Raw genomic sequence first — 23510 nt, 5'->3', positions numbered from 1 at the left:
AATCAAGTGATCCACCCAAGGTCACAGTCAACAAGTGTCAGAGCCAAGATGCAAAGCCCAGTCCCTCAGACTCACAGCCTAACACCACCTGGCCTCTGCACAGACATCAGGTATATTATTGTGCTTGAAAAGAAATGCTCGTGCTGCCTGTACTGTCTGATAGTCGGCTAAGGCTCTACCTTTTCTTGCCTAGGCCCAGCTGCCACTGACCTTCCCAGTCACCTCCCTGTCACCATGTGCGGATCTCAAGTTCCTTCCAGCTCCTTCAGAACATGAGCTCCATGAAGGCATGGGGCCTGGCACATGGTAGGCACGTAGTAAATGCTCTGCTGTCTGTCTATCTACCTATATAATCTCTTTAGGTGTTTTTAGTGATTTCTAAGATGACTGTGGCACACAAGTGTATGAAGTAATAAAAATCCAAGTTTAATGTAAATAGGACGCATGAATGAAGTATAGAGCAAATAATTACACCCAAATTCTTTCAAATAAATATTCAATTACTCTCCTAACAAATAGTTCACGAATAACCTTTTTGGATTATGTATGTATCACATGCTTACCTTTTCTCATCTCCCCATTCTTCATTTTTCTGAGATTTTTCAGAATATTTTTCTCTTCCCTTAAATAAGAAAAATGTATAATTTTTCTATTTGTCATCAAGCCAAACCAAAACGTTCAGTCCATTTTTGTGAGATAAAAGGAAAAAGAAAAGGGCAAAAATATTTCTGTACCTTCAGAAAAGAGACAAATGATCCAATATGCGCATCTCCTTGCTCAGGAACTGCTCCATCCTCTGGGTTGGGGTCAATGTAATCATACACCTCCTGGTCTAGTACAGGTTTACATGTATTAGAAAATAATAATATTAAAGCACAGCCTCTGACACCATTCCGCTTTATGTCCTGGGAGAAGTACAGGCGTTACATTTAAACCTGGTCTTGGAGCCCACATCAAGTCTAAGAAGGAGTAGGTACCCAAATCAAAAAGAGGAAATGTTCCATCAATGAACTACCTTTATGAGAGTCAAGCTTGCTTCCCATCAAGTGATTGTCATTTCTTAGAGTCTGGTCTCTGGTTGATTCTGATACTTGAGAGTGAAGGCTGATGGTGTCATCATCTGATGGCTGGAAGGAATAAAAGGACAGCGAGAACACTGTGAACACAGCATAAGAATTAAGTTGCAACAAATTTTAGTTAAGCTGCGTCATTACTGACAAAATTTTAGAATATTTTTGCATCTAGTTTCTGATACAGACCACAACTGTTCACTTGTGAAACTGTAAATGTATTTCTCCTCCTGAAATCCTACATCAAATTAGCACTGATATCTTTTTTTAAATAAAATGATTCACGATCAGGCAGAGACGATATAATAACAATGACAATTTCACCTAAACTAATCGATTCATTCAATGCCATCTTACTTAAATTACCAAAAAATGATTTTACTGAGCTAGAAAAAAGAACAAAATTCATTTCGAAGAACAAAAGGTCAAGAGTATCGAAAGAATTAACAAAACTGTCAAAGGAAGGAGATTTCGTAGGCTCAGACCTTAAACTACACTGTAATATAAGTGGTAATTACCAAAATTATCTCGCACTGGCTAAGCAATAGAAAGGAACATCAGTGGAACCCAGTAGACATACAATACACAGCAGCAAATGATTAGAGTAACCTTGTGTTTGACAAATGTAAAGATCTGAGGTTTTGGGATAAAAAATTATTACAAAAGTTGGAAAGTAGTCTGACAGAAATTGGGCATAGACCAATATCCTACACCATCTACCAAGATAAGGTCAAGATGGATACATGACCTAGATGTAAAGGGAAACGTCACGAAAATCAGAAGAACATGGAACATGCTGCCTATCAGACTTATAAACAGGAGAACAACTTATGAATAAAGAAGATGCAAAGTGGATAATTTGATTACATTAAATAAAAAAGTTTTTATGCAAATAAAACCAACATAGCCAAGATTAACAGGAAAACAGAAAATTGGGAGAAAAATTTTATAGACAGTTTTCCAGATAAAGCTCTTGTGTCACAAATATATAAAGAAGTTTTTCAAATTTATAAGAATACAAATCATTCCCCAGTCGAGAACCAGTCAGAGGACAGGAACAGGCAGTTTTTCAATGAAGAAATCAAAACTATATATAGTCGTATTTTTTAAAAATCTCTATTGATTAGAGAAACGCAAACTAAAACAACTTTGAGACATCATCTTACACCTATTAGATTGACTAAAATAATGGAAGGGGGAAATGACAAGTGTTGGGGGGGGGATGTGGAAAGATTGGGACATTAATTCACTGCTAGGGAAACTGTGAACTGATCCAACCATTCTGGAGAGCAATCTGGAAACAGGCACAAAAAGTTCTAAAAGTGTACACCCCTGTGACCCAGCAATGCCACCCTTAGGTCTGTTTCCCAAGGTGATTGTGGGAAAAGGAAAAGAACTCACAGTGGCGATAAAGGACTGGAAACTGAGGGGATGGACGTCAATTAGGGAATGACTAGACAAGTTGTGTCATATGATTGTGATGGAAAAAATGACAACCTGGGGGATTCAGAAAAACTTGGAAAGACTTGCATGAAATGAGTGAAATAAGCAGAACCAAGAGAACCTGGTACACAGCAACAGCAACATTGTTCAAATCACCCAGAAAGGACCTATGGAGGGAGGTGCTGTCCACCTCCAGAGAAAGAACTGATAAGTAGAAGTACGTATAGTATGGTTTTACATGTGTGTGTGTGTGTGTGTGTGACAAATGTGACACACATGTGTCTAATGGTAGCCTTCTACCATTAGACAGGCTAGTGTGGAAGGGAGAGTGGAAAGGGAGAGGGAGAAAAAATAAAAAGTGCCTAGCAGAGAACAAAAGAAAACTTAGAAGGAAGCACGGAAAAGCAGGCTAGCTTTGAAAAGGATGTGGAATATTTCTTACATAGTTTTTCAAAAAAGTAAACAGTGTGAAATGGAAGTTCACGGTTTATATTGAATCCTCTTCTATGGAGTGCTGTGTACACGGAAACTTTTGGTATTTAAGTTCAAAATAAACAAATTTTAAAAATAAATAAAATGACAGAAAAGTCCAAGCATATGCATGCCTTTTGTCATCTGCTTATTTAAAATACTAGGGACTATTTTAGAATAAAACATTTTTTCAGAAGAAAAACAAGACTTACTTCAGTTGTAGATAACCGTTTCTCTCCATTATCACTTCCAATACCAGAATCAGGACCATGGTTTTTATTTGGATAGAAATCTTCCATACTATAAAAGTATGATGATTTAATTTGTTTAAAGATCTATCAGATCATTCTTCCTCAACGTATAATCCTATCTACTACACCTAAAACAAGCAGAACAAAACCTTCCCCAATAACACACACTTCTGAGAAGGCCAAAGTCCCCTGGCTTACAATGGGGAAGTGCTGTGCTCCTTCCCACCAAACCTTTTCCGTGGCCCAATGCAACACTTTCCTTTCATTAGGTGTGCATAAGGAGTCCCAGCCCTCAGCATGTATTAGGCTCTCCATAAATGCTTGCTGAATTGCACTGGCCTTATTCCAACTGCCCAATTTCACAAAGTACAACATAATGGGCTTTGGATACCAAAAAACCATTCCCCTGAGGCTTTAGAATGGGAAAGAAACCATTTTTAACTTGTTTTCACTATTCTCCCAAGTGTCTAAGTAGCTATACTGAAAGTATCAAAACTTTGGGTTCATAATAAATATATAAAACTAGGAAAAGTGTATACATATTTAAAAGCTAAATATCACACAGTCCAAGCTTCATGAAAACCAACTTACCTGTCTGTGAGAGGCTGAGATGGAATTCTTTTACCTAATGATGGAAGATCCAAGGAGTCTGGCTTCTTTTCTATTCTGCAACATGCTCGAATATTTAAGAATTTAAATATGTGTACTTTTCCCTTTAAACATATCTGTCAGGGAACATAGGAGAAAGTGGATTTAACTACAGAGTTCCAAAGGGAAACGCAATTTTCTGGAGTTCTTTATAGATTTGTTTTGTTTTCCTCCTAAAATTGTGCAAGCATATCAGTGTACCAAAATAGATTTTTTTTATATTTCAATATTTTGGATTTTATTATCATAAGTCAAATTTTGATACCATTAATGTAGCCAACTGTTAAGTTTTATCGATTCCTCCTGTTCTTAGATAAAAGAAAACAGAAGCTTAAGCATTTTCCCATCTGTTTCACAAAGTTTCCTTCTTGAAAGAAGCTGCAATAATTTAAAACCATGGAAACGTTGGAGGATACAAAAACACTACCTATGCTATTAAAATAAAGGGTGACATTGTTTTTAAAAATCCTTACAAACTCAAAAAGAATATGCTGAAAGATTTGGAAATAAAATACTCTTGCCTCTGCCATCCACTGAGAGGTTTACACCTTAGACTGCACCATCACCAAAAAGTGCCCCAACTCTAGGATCCTGAACTCTGAAAATTCATTCTATGCCCACAACCTCTCCCCCTCCTACATTCTTTTGTAACCTGTTCTTTACTCCCCACTGTTACTTCTGCTCTCTTTATCCCTCCTTCCCTGTTCGTGATTCACAACCCTCTCCTCTTTCTGGTCCTGACCTGATGACTACCTATTTCAATATACGCTCTCCTCTACCCTTTCATCCTTTGACCCTTTGGCCGCTGTTCCAACTCTGATTCTCTATCTCTCCTCCTAAGAAAACCTCATGGTCCGCTACAAATTTATGGTATCTAAATTGAAGTGAACTCTCCCTGTGGAATCACAATCCCTTCTATATTAATGACTTTCTATCATATTCCTCACAGCATGTCACCTTGATTCCTGTTTTCCTGAGATCAAGTCTTCTGTTGTAAGGCTACTTCCTCCTTGCCATAGCTGCACCTTTCACTTGTGCCTCTGATCCATCCCTACTACTCTCCTCTGAAATCCTGTTTCATCTTCAATCTCTCTCTCTCAGTAAACAAAAAGGAAGAAAACAGTGAACACATTTAGGTTTTTCCCCATTTTTCAAAACAAAATCAAACCTTCCAGGATCCCTGCTGTACCCCCAAGCTATTGACCTATCCTTGTCTTCCACTTTCTAAACTTTGAGAAACAAATCTACACTTACAACTTCCATTTCTTTAGTACGCCATTCACACCCCATCACTATAAGTTTGATTTGTCTTCATTCTACTTAAAACAATGTCTACAATAATTCTACACTTTACTTAAAACATTATCTACAATGATCTCTTAATTACCAAATCCAATCTTTTTTTCATCTTATCTACTAGCTCCTCATCTGTTGCCTACAAAACCAGAGGCTTCCTCTCTCTTAATTCTCCTAATAGCACTGAAATGCTCTCCCATTCCCTGGCTTCTGTGACCCTATTCAAGACATCATCACCTGGACCCTCTCCAGACTCTTCCTCTTCCTTCTCATCTGCAAGACTGCCACCCTGGAGATTTCTTGGCCCTAGGGCACTGCCCCTCATTGGTGACTCCCTCCTGTGACCGCCATTTCACCTCAATCTTGCTTGGACTCTCTTCAGCAGGCTCCTTCTCCAGGCTTGCCTCCAGGTTTCTTTCCCATAAACTCCCTGCGCTTGGTATCTTCCCCCTCAAGGGTAGGCATTGCCTTACCTGCCAATATTTGTACTGTCAGCACTCAAGGTAATGCTCAGCATATGGGAAGTGCTTAAAGATGCTCCACTTACCCTCTCTTAATTTTCTTGCTAGTTCCTTAATAATCCTTTCTTTACAGTTTCCTCTTCTTCCTCTCATCTAAACTTGGCCTCCTCTTTAATCCTCACCCTACATCCCTTGAACACTTCATGTGCTCTGTTGTCTTCCATTTTAACCCCCACCAACATGGGGTGAGATAACAGAACTGGCAGTGGATGTGATGTCAGTCAGGACCCATAGAACACTACAATGAAGTATTTGCTAGCCTGGTATTCAGGAGAACAGCTCATCACAGATCCCATGGGAGTGAGAGTGCCCAGTCAAATGCTTCTCAATGCCATAGGTAACAAAATTTCTACCTCACTTTCTCCCAAAAACTGTAATTTGAGCTTCCTAGTCTGAAACAGCCTTCCTCCAGCTTCCCCTCCTCTCTCCTCATCTAGTTCAGCCTCCCTTTCCACTGTGCCCTCTGGAATTATCATTGAACTTCCCTCTGGCTTTCATACTTCTTGTGCTCACACAGATGCCCAGCTCCATCAGCAGGCACATCTTTACCATGAGATGGAGCACTTCCTCCTCCTTACCTCCCAATGGATTAGTCATTTTTCAATCTCTTGTGCACTAGAGACCTCTTTAATTCCAGTGCTTAACACAATGCCTGGCATATACTTAGCATTTGAGAAATATCACTCCCTTGGCAAGAAGAGGAAATGGGAGAATGCTGTGCTCAGGAAGTCACTACAAGGCTGGAGAATATCTAGAGCCCGAAAACCCCAGGATCAGAGAAAGCAAAAACTCTGAAACTTGTGAATTTTTAATACTTGTAGTAATTGTTTTTCTTTATTTTCTACCCCTTGACTCTCAAACCCATTTATCCCAATGAAAGAAATTCCCCTATTTAATGATCATTGGTCAAGGAAATCAACTGGCCCCTGCAACCGCAGTCCTCCTAACTTATTGTGCCAACACATTTGCTTGATGGTGATACATATGCGGAGAGTTCATTTTATCTCATCTTCCTGAGCCTACTCATGGATTTCATTAGCAGTAAAACAGGATCTCTGACCCAAATCTGCAGACAAGCCAGGAAACATTTACTAAGCACTGAAGACACAAAGACAACGACGACAACAAAGACAGTCCCACTCTCAAAAACTTCAGTCTGATGGGAGAGACAAAAAGCAAAAGACAGTGTATTGAGAATTGAGTTCCACGCATCAGGAACTATTGCGGCTCCGTAAAGCTGCTTCTGCTGCTGTTCGGGGGCTTGATAAGGCGAAGTCAAAACCCCAGGTGTCACGGCGGTACAAGGCAGTCAAGGCCGATGGGCCTGGAGAGGCGCCAAGGCCTTGCCCAAGCTCACATAGGTAGTAGTCAGTTAGCACTTATTTGATCATTTATTATTATTTAGTAGCCAGTATTTATCGAGCACTCATTATGTGCCAAAGACTGAGAATACAAAGAAAGGCGAAGGGCAGTCCCTGGCCTTGAGGAGCTCACTCTCTAATGGGGGAGACAACAGGCCAACAACCACGTACGTACAAGATACACATCTTGATATTTACAGATATGTACAAAGACAAACGAAAGAGAGCAGCAGCAGCAGTAGTTAGTAGCAGTAGCAGCAGCAGCACAGCGACTATAAATTGCAGAGAAGGTGCCAGCTCATATTGATGGAGGGAATTTCCTTACCTGGGAGTTCTCTATACCAATGAAATTGAAGGTTCAATGACTACCTCCATCCCTAACCCCATGGTAAACAGGGAAGGGATAGTGAGAGAAGGACAAAAGCCCTCTAGAACAGAATTCTGGGTGGAAATTTTGGCTCTGCATATATCACTCTGAATCAGATTATATAAGTCTTTCTGGGTTGCTCTGAATCCATCCCTTTCATCACTTCTTAAGGTAAAATAATATTCTATTACAGTCATATATCACAACTTATTCAGCAATTCCTCAGTTCTTTGTTCCCCTCTGAGGGTAAAATTTGATTTGGTTGAGACTCTTCCCTCTCGTTTAACCTCCTCCCATCCTGACCTTTTCCTTACTGAAATTAATGCATTTCTTTTTTATTATTTACTTATTTTTAACATTTTTATCTTTCAAGTTTTAAATCCCAAATTCTCTCCCTCCCTCCCATCCCCTTCCCCACCCACTGAGAAGGCAAGCAATGTATCAACTATACATGTGAAATTACATTTATATATTAGCTATATTTTTTTAAAGCCAGAAAAGTAAAGAAATTGAGAAAATTATACTTCAAAATTACACACTCAGAGTTCATCATTTCTCTCTCTGGAGGTAGACAGTACTTTTTTTCAGCATGAGTTCTTTGGAACTGTCTTGAATTAATGATCAAAGTAGCCAAGTCTCTCACAATTGATCATCATTACATTACTGTTACTGTGCACAATGACCAGAAGCATCCTTATTTCAGAAACTTTGCATCAGTTCATGTAGGTCTTGCCATGTTTTCCTGAAATCACTCCGCTCGTTATTTCCCATAGCACAATAGTATTCTGTCTCAATCATATGCCACAACTTGTTCAGCCATTCCCCAACTGATGAGTATCACCTCGATTTCCAATTGTTTGCCACCATAAAAAGAGGTGATATAAATTTTTTTATACATAGATCGTTTTTTCCTTTATCACTCTGGGATACAGACCTAGTAGTGGTATTGCTGGGTCAAAGGGTATGCAGTTTTATAGCCCTTTGGGCCTAGTTTCAAATTGTTCTCTAGAATCGCTGGACCAGTTCACTACTCCACCGACAATTCATTAGTGTACCTATTTCTCCCCCACCCCCTCTAGTATTTGTCATTTCCCATAGGTATTAGGTGGTTCTTCAGAGCTGTTGTAATTTGCCTTTCTCTAATCAATAGCATTGTTTTTCAGTCATTTAGGTCAGGTCCAATTCTGTGAGCTCATCTGGAGTTTTCTTGGCAAAGACAATGAAGAGATTTGCCATCTCCTTCTTACAGATGAGGAACTGAGGCAAACAGAGTGAAGTGACTTACTCAGGATCAAACAGCTAGGAAAGGTCTAAGGTCACATTTGAACTCAGGAAGATGAGTCTTCCTGACTCCAGGCCCAGCACTCTATCCACTGCTCCACCTAGCAACTTAAATCAATAGTTAGAGCATTTTTTCATATGACTGTAAATAGCTTTGACTTCTTGTTTGGAAAACTGTGTGTTCATATCCTTTGAATATTTATCAACTGAGGAAGAGTTCTTACTTTTATAAACCTGACTCAGTTCTATATTCAATGTGTGTGTGTGCGTGCGCGTGCGTGCGTGCGTGTATTTGAGAACTGAGGCCTCCATCAGAGAAACTTGCTGTAATTTGTTTTATATTTCTTCATTGTCTATGGTATCTGTTAGTATAACGTAGTTTCCCTGATTATTTGTTTTAATTAGGTCTATTTTGGCCTTTGCTTTGTCTGAGATCACAATTACTACTCCTGTCTTTTTTATTTCAGTTGAAGTATATCAGATTTAGTTCCAGCCCTTTATTTTAACAGTATGTCTCTGTGTTTCAAGCGTGTCACTTGTAAACAACATATTGTTAGATTCTGTTTTCTACTCCATTCTGCGCTCTGCTCCCATTTCATGGATGGGCTCATCCCATTCCCATTCACAGTTATGATTACTCTGTATTTCCCTCCATTCCATTTTTTCTATTTCTTCTTCTCTTTTTATTCTGTCCCACCTCAAAAGCCTATTTTGTTTTTAATCACTGCCTTTCCTTTAATCATCCTCCCCTACTTTCTCTTATCCCCTTCCCTATTTCCCTATTGGGTAAGTTACATTTACACACACACACACACACACACACACACACACACACACACACATATATATATATGCATATATAACTGAATCTACATACATATGTATGTATGTATGTATGTAGATATGTGTGTACCTACATACATATAATATATAAATTTACATACATATATATTCATATTCTTCCCTCTTTGAACCAATTCTGATGCGAGTAGGTTCAAGCACTGCCTCTCACCCCCCACCATTCTCCCCTCCATTGTAAAAGCTCTTCCTTGCCCAGTTCCTTCATGTGAGAAAATTTAGCCTTTTCTACCTCTCCTTTCCCCTCTTCTCCCAGTGCATCTCCCTTTTTCACCCCTTCATTTTTTGAAGGTCACTCCAATACAATCAACTCATACTCATGCCCTCTATCTATGTAAACTCTTTTTAAGAATGACATAGTTCTTAGGAGTTATGTGTATCATCTTCCCAAATAGGAATATAAATAGTTTAACTTTATTGAGTCTTTTATGATTACTCTTTCATGTTTACCTTTTTATGCTTCTCTTGAATCTTCTGTTTGAATGTCAAATTTTCTATTCCATTTTGGTCTTTTCACCAGGAATGTTTGAAAGTCCTTTTTTCCTTTAACTATCCATTTTTTCCCTGAGGGATTACACTCAATTTTGCTGGGTAGGTGGTTCTTGGTTGTAATCCTAGATCCCTTGCCTTTTGCAATATCATATTCATAATATTTATTTGTGGGATGAATGTTTTATAACTGTGTTTATATAGTTCCTGAGTGTCTTGGCAGGTAGACTCCCAAGTATTTCTACTGTTTGCAGATATTTTAAATGGAATTTCTCTGTCTCTTCCTGCTGATCACTGTTGGTAAAATGCAGAAATACTGATGATTTATTTGTGTGGGTCTATTTTACATCCTGTAACTTTGCTGAAGATAATTGTTTTAACCAGATTTTTAGTTGACTCTCCAGGGTTCTCTAAGTATGTCATAATATCATCTGCAAAAAATGATGCTATTCTTTCCTCCTTCCCTGTGCTCATTCCTTCCATTTCTTTTCCTCGTCTCATTGCTACAGTTAGCTTTTCTAGTACAATACTGAATAGTAATAGTTACAATTGACATCCCTGGTTCACCCTGACCTTATTGGAAAGGCCTCCAGCATTTCCTCCTTGCAAGTAATGCTGGCTTTTCATTTTAGAAAGATACTTCTGTTTTAAGAAAAATTCCATTTATTCCTATGCTTTTTAGTATTTTTAATAGGAATGGGTGCTGTATTTTGTCAAAAAAATTTCTGCACCTATTGAAATAGTCCTGTAATTTTTGCTGTCTTGTTATAGATGTGGTCAATAACACTTATAGCATTATTCTTATGGAACCAGCCCTACATTCATGGTATAAATCCATCCTGGTCATAGTATATGATTTTTATGATATATTGCTATAATCTCCTTGATAGTATTTTATTTAAAAAATTTGTATCAATATTCATTAGAGAAATTGGTCTATAGTTTTATTTTTCTGTTTTTGTTCTCTTTGCTTTAGGTATGAAAACTATATTTGTATCAAAGAAGGAATTTGGTAGGACTCCATTATCTATATTTTCAAACACTTCATACAGTATTGAATAATTTGTTCTTCAAATGCTTGGTATAATTTACCTGTAAGTTCATCTGGTCCTGGATATTTTTCTTAGGTAGCTCATTTACGTCTTGTTCGATTTCTTTTTCTAAGATAGGGTTAAGTATTCAATTTCCTCTTCAGTTAATCTAGGCAATTTATATATTTTTAAAATATCCTTCAATCTCATGTAGATTATCAGTTGTATTAGCATACAGTTAGGTAAAATAACTCCTAACACTTTTATTTTCTGGTGTTATGCATTCACACATTTCATTTTTGATACTGGTAATTTGGTTTTCTTCTTTTTCTTCTTAGTCAAACTAATCAATTGTTTATCAACCTTACTGGATTGGGTTTTTTCATTAAAAAGTTTTATCTATTGATTCAATTAGTTTCATTTTTAATAACAGCTCCTTTGAGTTTCAGGATTTCTACTGAGGTGGTTAATTGAGGGATTTTTATTTTGTCCTATTTCTAGTTTTTTTAGTTGCATCCCTAATATGTTGACCTGTTCTTTTTCTCTTTTGTTGATATAAGCATTTAGAGTTATAAATTTTCCCCTAAGTACTGCTTTGGTTCTATTCCACAAATTTTACAACGCTGTTTCAATGCTGTTATTACCTTTAATTAAATTATTGATAGTTTCTATGATTTGTTTTTGGACCCGCTCATTCTTTAGGATTAGGTCATTTAGTATGCAATTAATTTTTAATCTATGCTTCAAAGGCCTTTTATTGAATGTATTTTGTTGCACTATGTTCCCAAAGGGATGCATTTAATATTTCCACTTTTCTGTATTTGTTTGTGAGATTTTTATGCCCTAAAACATGGTTAGCTTTTGTAAAGTTGCCATGCGTAGTTGAAAAATGGGTATACTCCTTTCTCTTTCAATCCAATACTTCCCAAAAGTCTACCATAATCTAACTTTTGTAAAATTCTATTTCTCGCCTTAATTTCTTTCTTGTTTTTTAATGATTAGATTTATATAGGTCTGAGAAGGGTAAGCTGAGATTACCCCAATATTATACTTCTACTGTCTATTTCCTCATGTAACCGTTTTTCCTTCAGGAATTTGGATACTATGCCATTTGATGCATATATTATCACTATTGATATTCTGTCATTTTCAACACTATCATTTAGCAAAATGTAGTTTCCTGAATATCTCTTTTAATTAGGTCTTTAGCAGATTAAATTGATTCTGTATCATTTTTAGTGACACTCTTTACAATTAATTGATTTTGTCCTGTAACACTTAAGTCATGATTCTTTGTCTCTAAACCTAGTGAAGAAATTCAGATGGAATTAAGCTTAGCAATGCAGTTCTCTTGCTAATTGATGATCTATTCTCGCCTCAAGGAAATCTGCTATCCTTGAGGAATGCAAGTGGACACCAGGGAGTTTAGTCTAGTATCTTTACAGCACCAAGCTATCTTTCAAGAATGTCTGGTTTCCTCTCCAAAGAAGTCTGGTCCATTATCTTTAACCTTCGAGATGGACTCAAACAATGAAAATTTCTTAGTTACAGGAGGGGAGGAGGGGGTTGTTGCTAGCCCCTCATTTTCAACTTCCAACAAATCATGTCATCCCCCAAGCCTCAGATATATAACCAATCTTGATTCATCACCCCCATGATGTCACCAATCCTATAACCAATGTTAATATTACCTCACCTACCCTATTCTGTTCTTTGTTCTATGCTTACAAAAAAGGAGCTGACTGTCCATCTAGGATCTTTGGCTAAACTGAGGCAATCCATCAATCCATTCTATTAGCAAGTAGTATTCTTATTAATAAAATGTTATCTTGCTTGGAGAGAATGTGCCTCGGTCTACCTTTTGTTGAATATCACTCACAACAATCTTTACACCTGTTTTTCTCTACCTCTGCTGAATAAAACTTTGTCTGTCTTGGATCCTTCTTCCACGCAGAGGGACTGAGAACTGAACCCTCTGTTAAAGAATCCAGTGGTGACAGGAAGGAGTTCAATGTGATCCCCTGAATGAGAAGGTGGAAAGAATTCCATTGCATTGCCTATGCTTATTTCTAAGGGAAAGGACAGAACTCAATCCTTTTTTTCACAAAACCTTTTGGCATTATCATATGGAAATTTTGTTTTAATCTTTGAAGTTCCATGAGCCTCTCTCACCTTTTCTATCTCCTTCCCAAACTTCAAGCACTTTATGATTCTGGTAGACTCCCCTGCTTTCTCCCCCACCCACTCTTTCTCTTGCTCTCTCTCTCTCCCCAACCCACTCTCTCCTCCTCTCTCTCTCTCTCCCTCTTTCTTTAGATACTAGTTACTTCTCTACACACGCATACAGGTCATACTCATTCTTACAAAATCTTCATTTTGATTAATTACAATGACCAGTCTTGATCTTAGAGACAAATGATTAAACACATTTGCATCCTCTAAAAAGAGAAAGTGAGGGACGATTGGTGTAACAAGTTGTATATTCTTTCAGACACATTAGTTTTATTTCTACATTCTGTTTAACTTTGAGAAGAGTTAAAAGGCAGTGCCCATTGGGAGAGAAAAATTGGGAAATAACTGTTGTGGAAAATGCAAAACATCTCAACAAAAGTATTTTTTAGATCCATTCACTTGACTCTGCTACTGCCTCTCGTTATCTTATGTATTTCCTCCCTACACTTCTTCCACCACCACTTAACTTCTCCACTTGTAATCGAAACTCCAATACAGACAGGTCCCTGTCCTACAACTCCTTCTCTTCAGCTTCTATACTTCCTTACTTGGCAACCTCATCAACTCAAATTGATTCAATCATCATCTCTATGCCAAGGCGGGTGGCATAGACCCGGCTTTGGAGCCAGAGGACCTGGGTCAGGATGACCTGGATGAGCTTGAGCAGTCACTTCATGTCTCCTGGAAGTCCACTAAAGCCAAGCCCTTGAGACTCTTCAAACAAGCTGCTCTCTTGCCCCACCATCCTCCCACTTTTTGTTTTACCCAAGTATCAGACATTTCTCCTCATTAAGGCATATTTTCTAATATTTGGCCCAATAGTGTAGCTCATCAAGATCTTTTTTGGACTCCATTACCTGACATTAACTGTCCTTCCCAGATTTGCATCATCAGCAAATTTTATAAGTATATCATATTATATAAGAGCGAATATAAGTAAAAATACTTTGCAACAATAACCCTAACCCAATAACTAGCATGTAAGTGCAAGCCAACCCTAGCAATTCATTACTAGATATTAACAATTTAGTGTCTACTAGTTTATCACATTAAGTTGATAAACTTTTCTGATCCCCCTCAGCTGCTAATGCCTCCCTCCCCCCAAAATTACATTTTGTCTGCTTCCTCTATACTTATGTGTCCCTGTAATCCCAGCATGTAGCACAGTACCTAGAACATGCTAGGGGCTTCGTAAACGCTTGGTGACTGATTTATCTACAACTTTCTCTGTGTCAGTGATAAAAATATTAGACAGTACAGAAGCCTTCTTGTCGATATCTGCGTCTGCCTTGCCTCCCTACCAGACAACCAGCTCCTTCATGCAAGGACTGTGCCATTTTTCATCTCTGTATCCCCAGTATCTGGTATGGCACGTTGTATATAGCAGCTATTTTTTAAAATGCCATATTCTAGTCTAGTACAAACCCTAGGTAGGAGAAAATGCTAAGTACAACAAGGAACTCAAAAATGGCAAATCGCAAGCACTGTGGCTTCCCAATAAAGATTGGCTGATTTTTCTATGAAAGACTCCAAAGAAACTCCAGACCCCAGCTACTGGTCTTCAGAAGCCATGTTTTTATAGAAACAACATGCATAGTACTAATCTATGCAGAAAAGTGACTACATGAAAGAAAAATATCATGTCAAGTGTAAAGGCAAGAAATCTCCCCAAGCACGCTACAGGGCACCAGACCTGACCAACTACTGCACTGAGGAACTGTATGAAAGTATTTGGGCTAAGCACGTAACAATAATAACAATACCGAGCATTTCTACGGTGCTTACCATGTGCCAGGCATTGTGCTGAGTGCTTTACAATGATTATCTGACTGGAGATAACACTAGAATGCTAATTAGGAAAGCAGCAATTACATTGCATGGAAGGATGCACTGCTTGCCAACACCAACTCTGTGGCTCTCTGCCAGGCTGCCCGAGCTGTGTGCCTTTACAAAGTGAGCAGTTTCCTTCCCAGGCAAAGAAGGAAATCAGTTGTATTTAAATACAGACACATAAACAACCAATTTAGCCCCAGTTCAGTTGTTTCTTAAATACTAAGAGAGACAGAAGCAAATGGGGATGGGAGGTAGGAAAGAAAGAAAGAAGAAGCTTCCGGTACAAACCTGTGCTGGTGGTATCTGCATTGGATTGTTATCCAAAATTATCACTTGCAAATGACGGAGTTTCCTATAACAAACTGGGATTTCGGTCACTTTGTTACAAGAGAAATCCAGCTTAACTAAAGGGAGATCTCCCAATTCTGTCAAGAGAGGAAAAAAGTTAAATTTTAAGTCACTTTCATATCTTGCTCGTTAGGTAAAGAAGAGTGTTTCTTACCATCTGGCAGCATATGAAGATTGTTTCTTCTTATGTTTAGTTCTCTAAGTGAATGCAATTTTCCTATTTGTTGGGGAAGGACTTGAATTTCATTGCAGCTAATATCCTACGTGAAAGACACAAAGCAAAATGAGCAATTTTAGGAAATTATGAAATATCCCAACTAAATTACTCATGTAGCACATGATCACTCACCTGTAAAAAATTATATCCTGGTAATGGAGTTGCTCTAAAAATCTATTATCTGTTACCACATCACGGTAAATAAGTTAGCAGCATGGTGACTGACCAAAAGTTACTCATAAGAAAGTTCACATTTTAACCTAATATCACTGAATAAAGCGTCCCACTCAGAAATTCCAATGGAACATTAACTTTCAACCAGGCAATGCAGAAAAATGAGCAATAACCAAAACGTAGTTACTGCTCAGCCAGAAGTGACTGGGTCACTAATGACAGCTAGGATGGGCCGCTTAAGTGAGGCAGGAAAGTGTAGGGCACAAATAGGACTAGAAGAAAAGGGGAAACTATAGAAAAGGTTTGAGCAGGTTATATAGTGCAGAAAGCACAGGGTCTGCAATCACATGACTCTGGGTTCAGGTGTTGGGCAAATTGGTTACTTACCCTTCCTCTATTTTTCCATTGTTTAATATCAACAGGATCCAAAGTTTTTTCATGCGTTTCATATATTCCCCTCCTTCAAATAACTTTGTGAATCAGTCCTTCATTGCCCTAACAATTGTGTGACCTTCTGCACAGATGATCTCTACATATATTGTGCTAACCCACCCATTTTTCCCATCTTTTTTCTCTTTAGTATTATTTATTTGTAGCTCCCCTATAAGTAGATCCAGGACAGTTATGTTACAGATCAAGTATAGTGACTGTGGAGATCTTGCAGATCTTGCAGATCTTTTCAGTTTTTCTTCACTTTAATGTACTGCTTCTGGTTCATCCTCAAATGCTCTCAAGACTATCCTTCTTGTCTGGTCTTTCACTGAGCTTCCTTTCAACTGGCTTTCCCCTTTACTGTTTCTCTTTGTTTATGAGGTAATCATGCTCGTAATCTTCATTCTTTTTCAGAAGGTTTTACAAGCAAGTTTATATTCCAAATCTGTGCTTATGTTCTGAATCTTTGGTTGCCCTATCTCTCTGGCTGACAAATAAGTAAAGCGGTTGCTGTTGAACTAGGAGCTGCACAAGGCATTCATTCATCAAAGCTTTCCAGTTTGATTCCAGACAACCACATCTGCTAATTCAGATTTTGGCACTTTCAAGATGATGAAGATCATGGCTGCTTCTGGACAGACGTGTGTCTGTAGTGAAAGATGCTTTGGGGAATGACAAAACAATCCCCTTACTGGACAGAGAGAAGGAAGAGCTGATGACTTAGCAGATAAAGGAAAGTGAACGAAATCACATGTTTACAAAAGAATGACAAACTACTAAGGATGATATGGAAGAATGCTCCAAATCACTAATAACAAGATAATCTCAAACCAAAGTAACTCAGAGGTTTTAACTCATACCCAGCAAATGAGTAAAGATGATAAAAGATGGAAATAGTAAGACTGGAGGAAGTATAGGAAAATGGACACACTAATATACTATTGGTGGATCTGTGAGTTAATATAATCATTCTAGAAAGCAATCTGGAATTTTCTGAAGAAACTAATTAAAATGTCCAAATCTTTGATTCCACTGATATATAGATAGATAGATAGATATGTAGATATATATAGATATAGATATGTTGATATGTAGATAACATATCAATATCTGTATCTACATATCTATAGATATAGATAGATATCTTTATATATGTGTGTGTGTGTGTGTGTGTGTGTGTGTGTGTGTACCACAGGGAAGTCACTGACAAAAACAAAGCCTCCATATACAATGAAATATTAATAGCAACTCTTTATGGGAGGAATGAACTAGGAACAAATTAAATGTCCAACAACTAAGGATAGCAAAGAGGCACAGTGGATAAAACACTGAGCCTACAATCACAAAGATCTGAGTTCAAATCCAGCCTCAAACACCTATTAACGGTGTGACTCTAGGGAAGTCACATAACATCCTCTGCCTCAATTTTCTCAACTGTAAAATAGGAAATAATATTAGCATCTACCTCACAGGGCTGTTGTGAGAATCCAATGAGATAATATTTGTTAAGTATTTAGCACATAAGAGGCACTTAATAAACAATCATTCCCTCCACTCTCTAATATCAAAACAATCAAAACTGGATGCTGTAAAATTATAATGAGCAACTTGTTCACAAAGAGTTGACATGAGAAAGTAGGTACTTCCTCATACTTCTTTGCAAAGGTGGGAGAACATGAGTATAAAACACTGCATACATCCGATTTTTTGACGTATGAGTTGGTTTTTCTAAACTCTTTTTTCTCTTCAGTTTATTCTTTATTACAAAAGATGCTCATCTGGGAGTAAGAGGGGCAGGTAGAAAGTATGAAATGTAGGTACTGAAAAATACAACATAAATGAAGGGAAGGACCCACCCTTAATTACCTCTTTCTCTTCTGGGCTTCAAATCATGTGAGTGCTCTGATCCCCTCACTGGAAGGGTAAGGGCAAGGGCTGGTTACTGTTCTCTCCTAGCAACAGATCCCACAGAGCAGCTAGAGCAGGGGGACTCAACTAGGTAAGCTTGACCCCAGGGCTCTGACTGCCTCTTCAGTTTTGTGTTTCTTTGCCAGATCACAGGTGACTGAATAGTAATAGATCCTGAGATAGATGTGTCTGGTCTTGGACGTAACCTCATGAGTTGAAGGGTCAGAACTCAATGGTGGCAAGGGAGAGTTCTGGATCGGGGAAGATGACCAGTTGCTGGCACATAGTAAGTACGTAATAAATGCTTGTTGCCTTAACACTCAGAAGAGTGTAAGCCCAAGCCCCAGCCTAGCTCCCAAGATGACATGCACCTGGAGCTGCCTGGATGGAACAGGGCTAAAGCGAAGTCCTGCAGACTGGTTCCTGTTCCTATGATTAAGCTTCAACCTCCGAGTGTAACAACAGTTATTAAAGCCATTTGTTTAGTTTAGGTTTTTATCAATACACAAAGAGTAAGTTACTAACCCTAACCCTAAATGTCGGGGTCTGGTTTTAGTTTGTTTCTTTTAATGAAGATCTGCTAAGTTTTTGTTTTTTTATTTATAATCTTTCCTTTCCATAATCCTTCCACCTCACTGTAAAAAAAAAAAAAAAAAAAAAAAAACCCTCATCATAAACATACATAGTCCAGCAAAACAAATCCCCACGTTGGCTGTGCCTGAAAATACATGCTCAGCTCCTCACATCCCTGGCTGGAGGTGAGGGGTGTTTCATCCTCAGTCCTCTGAGCTCCTGGTTTATCACTGCATTGACCAGAGTTCTCAAGTCCTTCAAATACATTTTCCTTACATTGCTATGACTATAAAGATTACCCTCCTAGTCCTCACTTTGCTCTACATCCATTCATAGAGGCATTTCCAGGTTCGTATAAAATTATTCATTTCACCACTTGTTACGGCAAAATGATATTATATTGAGTTTATATACTAGAATCTGTCTAGCCATTTCCAAAGAGGACACCCCCATAATTTCCAATTTTTGACAACTATGAAAAGAGCTGCTATGTTTTTGTACATGATGTAGGGTCTTTTTCTTCTTTCTCTATAGGACATTGCCCTAGTAGTGGCATTGCTGGGTCAAAGGATACGCAAAGTTTGTTAACTTTCTGAGCAGAGTTCCAAACTGCTTTCCAGAATGGCTACACCAATCTACAGGTCCACCAACAGTGTACAAGTATGCCATTTTTCCTGCAGTTCCTTCAACATATTCCATTTTCAATTTGTTTTATCATCTTTGCCAGTGTGAAAAGTGCGTAAAGTGAAGCCTCACTTGCTTTACTTTGCACTTTTCTAATTATTAGTGATCTAGAGCATTTTTTCATATATGGTTTTATTAGTTTTGACTTTTTTCCCCCTTTAAAAACTGCCTATTCTAATTTTCAGAAGAAAAAAATCAAAGCTATCTATAGTCAAATGAAAAAAATGTGCTAAATCACTACTGATTAGAGAAATGCAGATTAAAACAGGGACAGCGAGGCAGTGCAGTGGATAGAGTACAGGCCCTAGAGTCACAAGAACCATAGTTCACAGCTGGCCTCAGACACTAGCTGGGTGACTCTGGGCAAGTCATTTAACCCTGTTTGCCTCAGTTTTCTCATCTGTCAAATGAGCTGGAGAAGGAAAAGCCAAACAACTCCAGTATCCAAACAGGGTCTCAAAGAGTCGGATATGACTAATTGACTAAAATAAACAAATGAACAAACAAAACAAACAAATAAATACCTGAATAAACAAACTAATAAACAAATCAAACTGCTGTGAGGTGCCACCTCCCACCTATCGGATCGGCTAATGTGACAGAAAAGGAAAACGACAAATGTTGGCGAGGATGTGAAAAGAATGGGACACTAATACGCCCTTGGCAGAGTTGTGCACTAATCTAACCATTCTGGGGAGCAATGTGGAACGAAGCCCAGAAGGCTATAAAACTGGACATACCCTTTGACCTGGCAATAGCACCACAGGTCCGTACCCCAAAGAGATCAAAGAGAAAAGGAAAGGACCTATATGTATAAAAATATTTAGAGCAGCTGTTTTGGTGGTAGCAAAGAATTGAAAATTAAAGGAAAATGCCCATCAACTGGGGAATGGCTGAATAAGTTGTGGTAAATGATTGTGACGGAGTACTGTTGGGCTGTAACAAAAGATAAGCAGGACGCTTTCAAAAACACTTGGGAAGACTTCTACGAACTCATGCAAAATGAATCAAGCAGAACTAAAAGAACGTTGTACACAGTAACAGTAATATTATACAATAACCAACTATGAAGGGCTTCACTATTCTTTGCAATACAAGGATACAAGACAATTTCGAAGGCCTTATGATAAAAAATGCTCTCCACCTCCAGAGAAAGAACTGCTGAAGTCTGAATGCAGATCAAAGCAGACTTTTTTACTTTCTTTATTTTTCTTGGAATTTTTTTGGTCTGTATTCTCTTTTGCAACATGGCTAATATGAAAATGTTTTGCATGACTGCACATGTACAATCTATATTAAAGTGCTTACCTTCTAAAGGAAAGGGAAAGGGAGGAAGGGAGGGAATTTGGAACTCAAAAATTATTTTTAAAATGTTAAAAATTGTTCTTATGTGTAATTGAGAAAAAATAAAATAAAAAACATTCTTTAATAAAAGAAAACCAAAAAATCTACCTATTCATATCTTTTGACCATTTATCTATTAGGGAAAGATCTTCATTTTATAAATTTGAATCAGTTCCTTAAATATATTGCATATGAGACCTTTATCAGAGGAACTTGTTGTAAAGATTTTTCCCATTTGTTGGACTGATACTGCTCCAACCCCTCAAGGATACAAGGACCCCAAAGCTCATAAACTGACAGATTGGCTTTAAGGCCCTTTTTCAGCCTCTTGCTAAACGGGCACAATCAGGGTTAGGTTCCCTACTTCCCTGTCCCTCCATGCTTACCCCTTATTAGGCAATTTAGAAAATACCATCAAGTTTGGTGGAGGGGAGGGGGAGGTTGAAAGGGACAGGAATAAGGGAGCAATTAGTGGGGGACAGAGAACAAGTTTGAGCGATGGCAGCGGGGTTTGGAATCGCTACATGTTAGGGAAAGCAGCTCAAAACAGCCCCACAAACAGCCCCAAACTGGAAAGAAGAGCAAAGAAAAAAGAGCCAAGGACAGAGTCACTTCCTTTTTAAAGGTCCACTGAGTCACTGGCTCTTCCAAGTCAGCAGTCAACAGGGGATCACTGACCCGAGGTGCCAAGCCCTCTCAGCACTGGCCAGTTGGGTACTTGGTGAGTTGGCTGGAAGCCTCAAGGGCAGCTCTGCACATGCTCTGACCAACTCATGCCATATCTCACCATCCTCACCTAGTCTCACCTTTGTATTCACTCAAGTATCCAAGTATCAAAGTGTATATTAATTTAATTTGGAGGGTCTTATCAAATTCTTCACAGAATTTCTCCATCTTATCATCCTTTGGTAGAGATTTTTTTGGTGCATAAGCTGAAATTATTTTCAAGGCAGTCTTTTGTAAATACTTATCATGAACACTACAATACAAGATGATCAAATTTTCTATGCCAACGTTTCCTTGTTGTCTGTAGGTGCACAGTAAACCAAGTCCACCACCTCCTTTCTCTGTTTCTTCAAGGATAAACTTATGAGTCATCTTTCCAATTAGCTACAATTACCTTCTTTTTTCTAGTTTTGTTCACTGAAATAAGGTTAAGAATGATACATCTCAGTCAGTCTTTGGCCACTGTATGACAATGATAAAAACATGATGAACTCTAAGTTATTTAGAGTAACAACAGCTAAGTTCAAGCTTCCACAGACCGTGTGAAAATGAAGACTTCTACCACCCTCGCACCTCTTCTCTGCTATTCTGTCCCCATCACTGCAGAAACAGAAGGGGAATACGCTGGCCTGGGGGACATTCTGCTTTGCTTTGATTTATGGATTTCCATAGTCGGAGCACTGCTGAGTCTCTCGTACTTGGGCTGGATCTGAGAAATCAGCCTCAGTTCATCGCCAGGACCATGTTCCAGGTCATGTCAAAATGGGAGAACTTGCCAAAGCTTGTGCCTCATAAGTATAAACTTTCAAGAACTCAAAGTCATGTCCATACTACAATGAAGTAATAGAATAGGATCTCAGGGAGCACATATTGAATGAAAAATGAAAAGTTTGTGATTAATATTCAAAATAAAAAATAAAACTGACACCTATTATGATGATTGTTGTGTGAGGTTGTGATACAGAAAGATGTAGAGAGGAAGTTGTTGAGTAGTACCAGATTTGTAGTCCGAGGACCTAGAACTTTACTTGCCTGTAGGACATTGGACAAGTCACAACCTCCCTGAGATTTGTAAAAGCAGGGGGCTGGCCTAGATGAGCTCGGAGGTCCCTCCCACCCTAAATCCTTTGATCTCATGACCCTAATGCACTTTACACTTGACTGTTTCTTCACCCCTCCAAACTGCCTTAACATTTTCATTTTATAATCCCAGGCAATTGTCTTAATTTGTAATTATATTTTTGCTACTGCCTGCACTTCATAGCTTCATCGTAAACATTTCTGACCTCAAAATATAATAAAAGCTCCATGAGCCAAAGGAAACTTTGCGCTGTCTCCTGCCCTCAGCCCTCTTACTCTCTTCTTTCTCCCCCTCCTGGTCTTACTGTTCTCACAGGTATCAAGCAAAACCTTATTCAACTCTCCTGTCCTTTGTCTATGTTCCTTTGTTTATAAAATGGGGAAAATGTTGATGGGTTTAGAGAGTGTCTTTAAAACATATGAGAACATCATAAGTCTTCTTATACCCCTTCTCATCTTCAAAGCTAGTCTGGACTGTTGGAGGAGAGTGACTTATACTCGGGTTTCTTCCTAGTTTGATGATTATTAGATACCAGGAAAAGTGAGCCTTAAAATGTCATTAAAATAAACAAAAGAGTATCCCATAGCAATGCAATTTTGTTTAAAATTGCATTCTAGTGAAATCTTGTACACTCCATAACAAGGGATAGCTGTATATTTGGTAGAATATATTGTTCATATGAGATGTAATTGATAATTATTTACTCACCAATTCCATCAAGTCCTTTAACTTCCCTATTTCTTCAGGAATGGATACCAGTTTATTATTACTGACAACCAAAACTTTAAGTGGGAGATCAAACAAATATTTTGGCAACGTTGATAAAAGATTTCGGCTGAAAAAAAATCAGAAAAACTGTCAGCAATGTCTC

At 38.2% G+C, this 23510-nt stretch overlaps 1 protein-coding gene across 2 annotated transcripts in view; it reads right to left on the bottom strand.

Moving 5' to 3' along the window:
• The window catches only part of LRCH2 (leucine rich repeats and calponin homology domain containing 2), an 89137-nt gene that overhangs the window by 30321 nt on the left and 35306 nt on the right, over nt 1-23510 (bottom strand). For both annotated transcript variants that reach the window (XM_072626780.1, XM_072626779.1), the window contains exons 3-10: nt 23348-23474; nt 15655-15760; nt 15441-15577; nt 3827-3960; nt 3197-3284; nt 1016-1127; nt 735-832; nt 564-622 (exon numbers count right to left, since the gene is read on the bottom strand). In XM_072626780.1, the coding sequence (XP_072482881.1) occupies nt 564-622; nt 735-832; nt 1016-1127; nt 3197-3284; nt 3827-3960; nt 15441-15577; nt 15655-15760; nt 23348-23474 (861 nt within the window). The remainder of the gene's footprint in view (nt 1-563; nt 623-734; nt 833-1015; nt 1128-3196; nt 3285-3826; nt 3961-15440; nt 15578-15654; nt 15761-23347; nt 23475-23510) is intronic.

The sequence above is a fragment of the Notamacropus eugenii genome, chromosome X (assembly GCF_028372415.1).
Source record: "Notamacropus eugenii isolate mMacEug1 chromosome X, mMacEug1.pri_v2, whole genome shotgun sequence".
Classification (NCBI taxonomy): Eukaryota; Metazoa; Chordata; class Mammalia; order Diprotodontia; family Macropodidae; genus Notamacropus; species Notamacropus eugenii.
The sequence above is the reverse complement of the archived record's forward strand: the minus strand, read 5'-3'. Positions and strand labels throughout refer to the sequence as shown.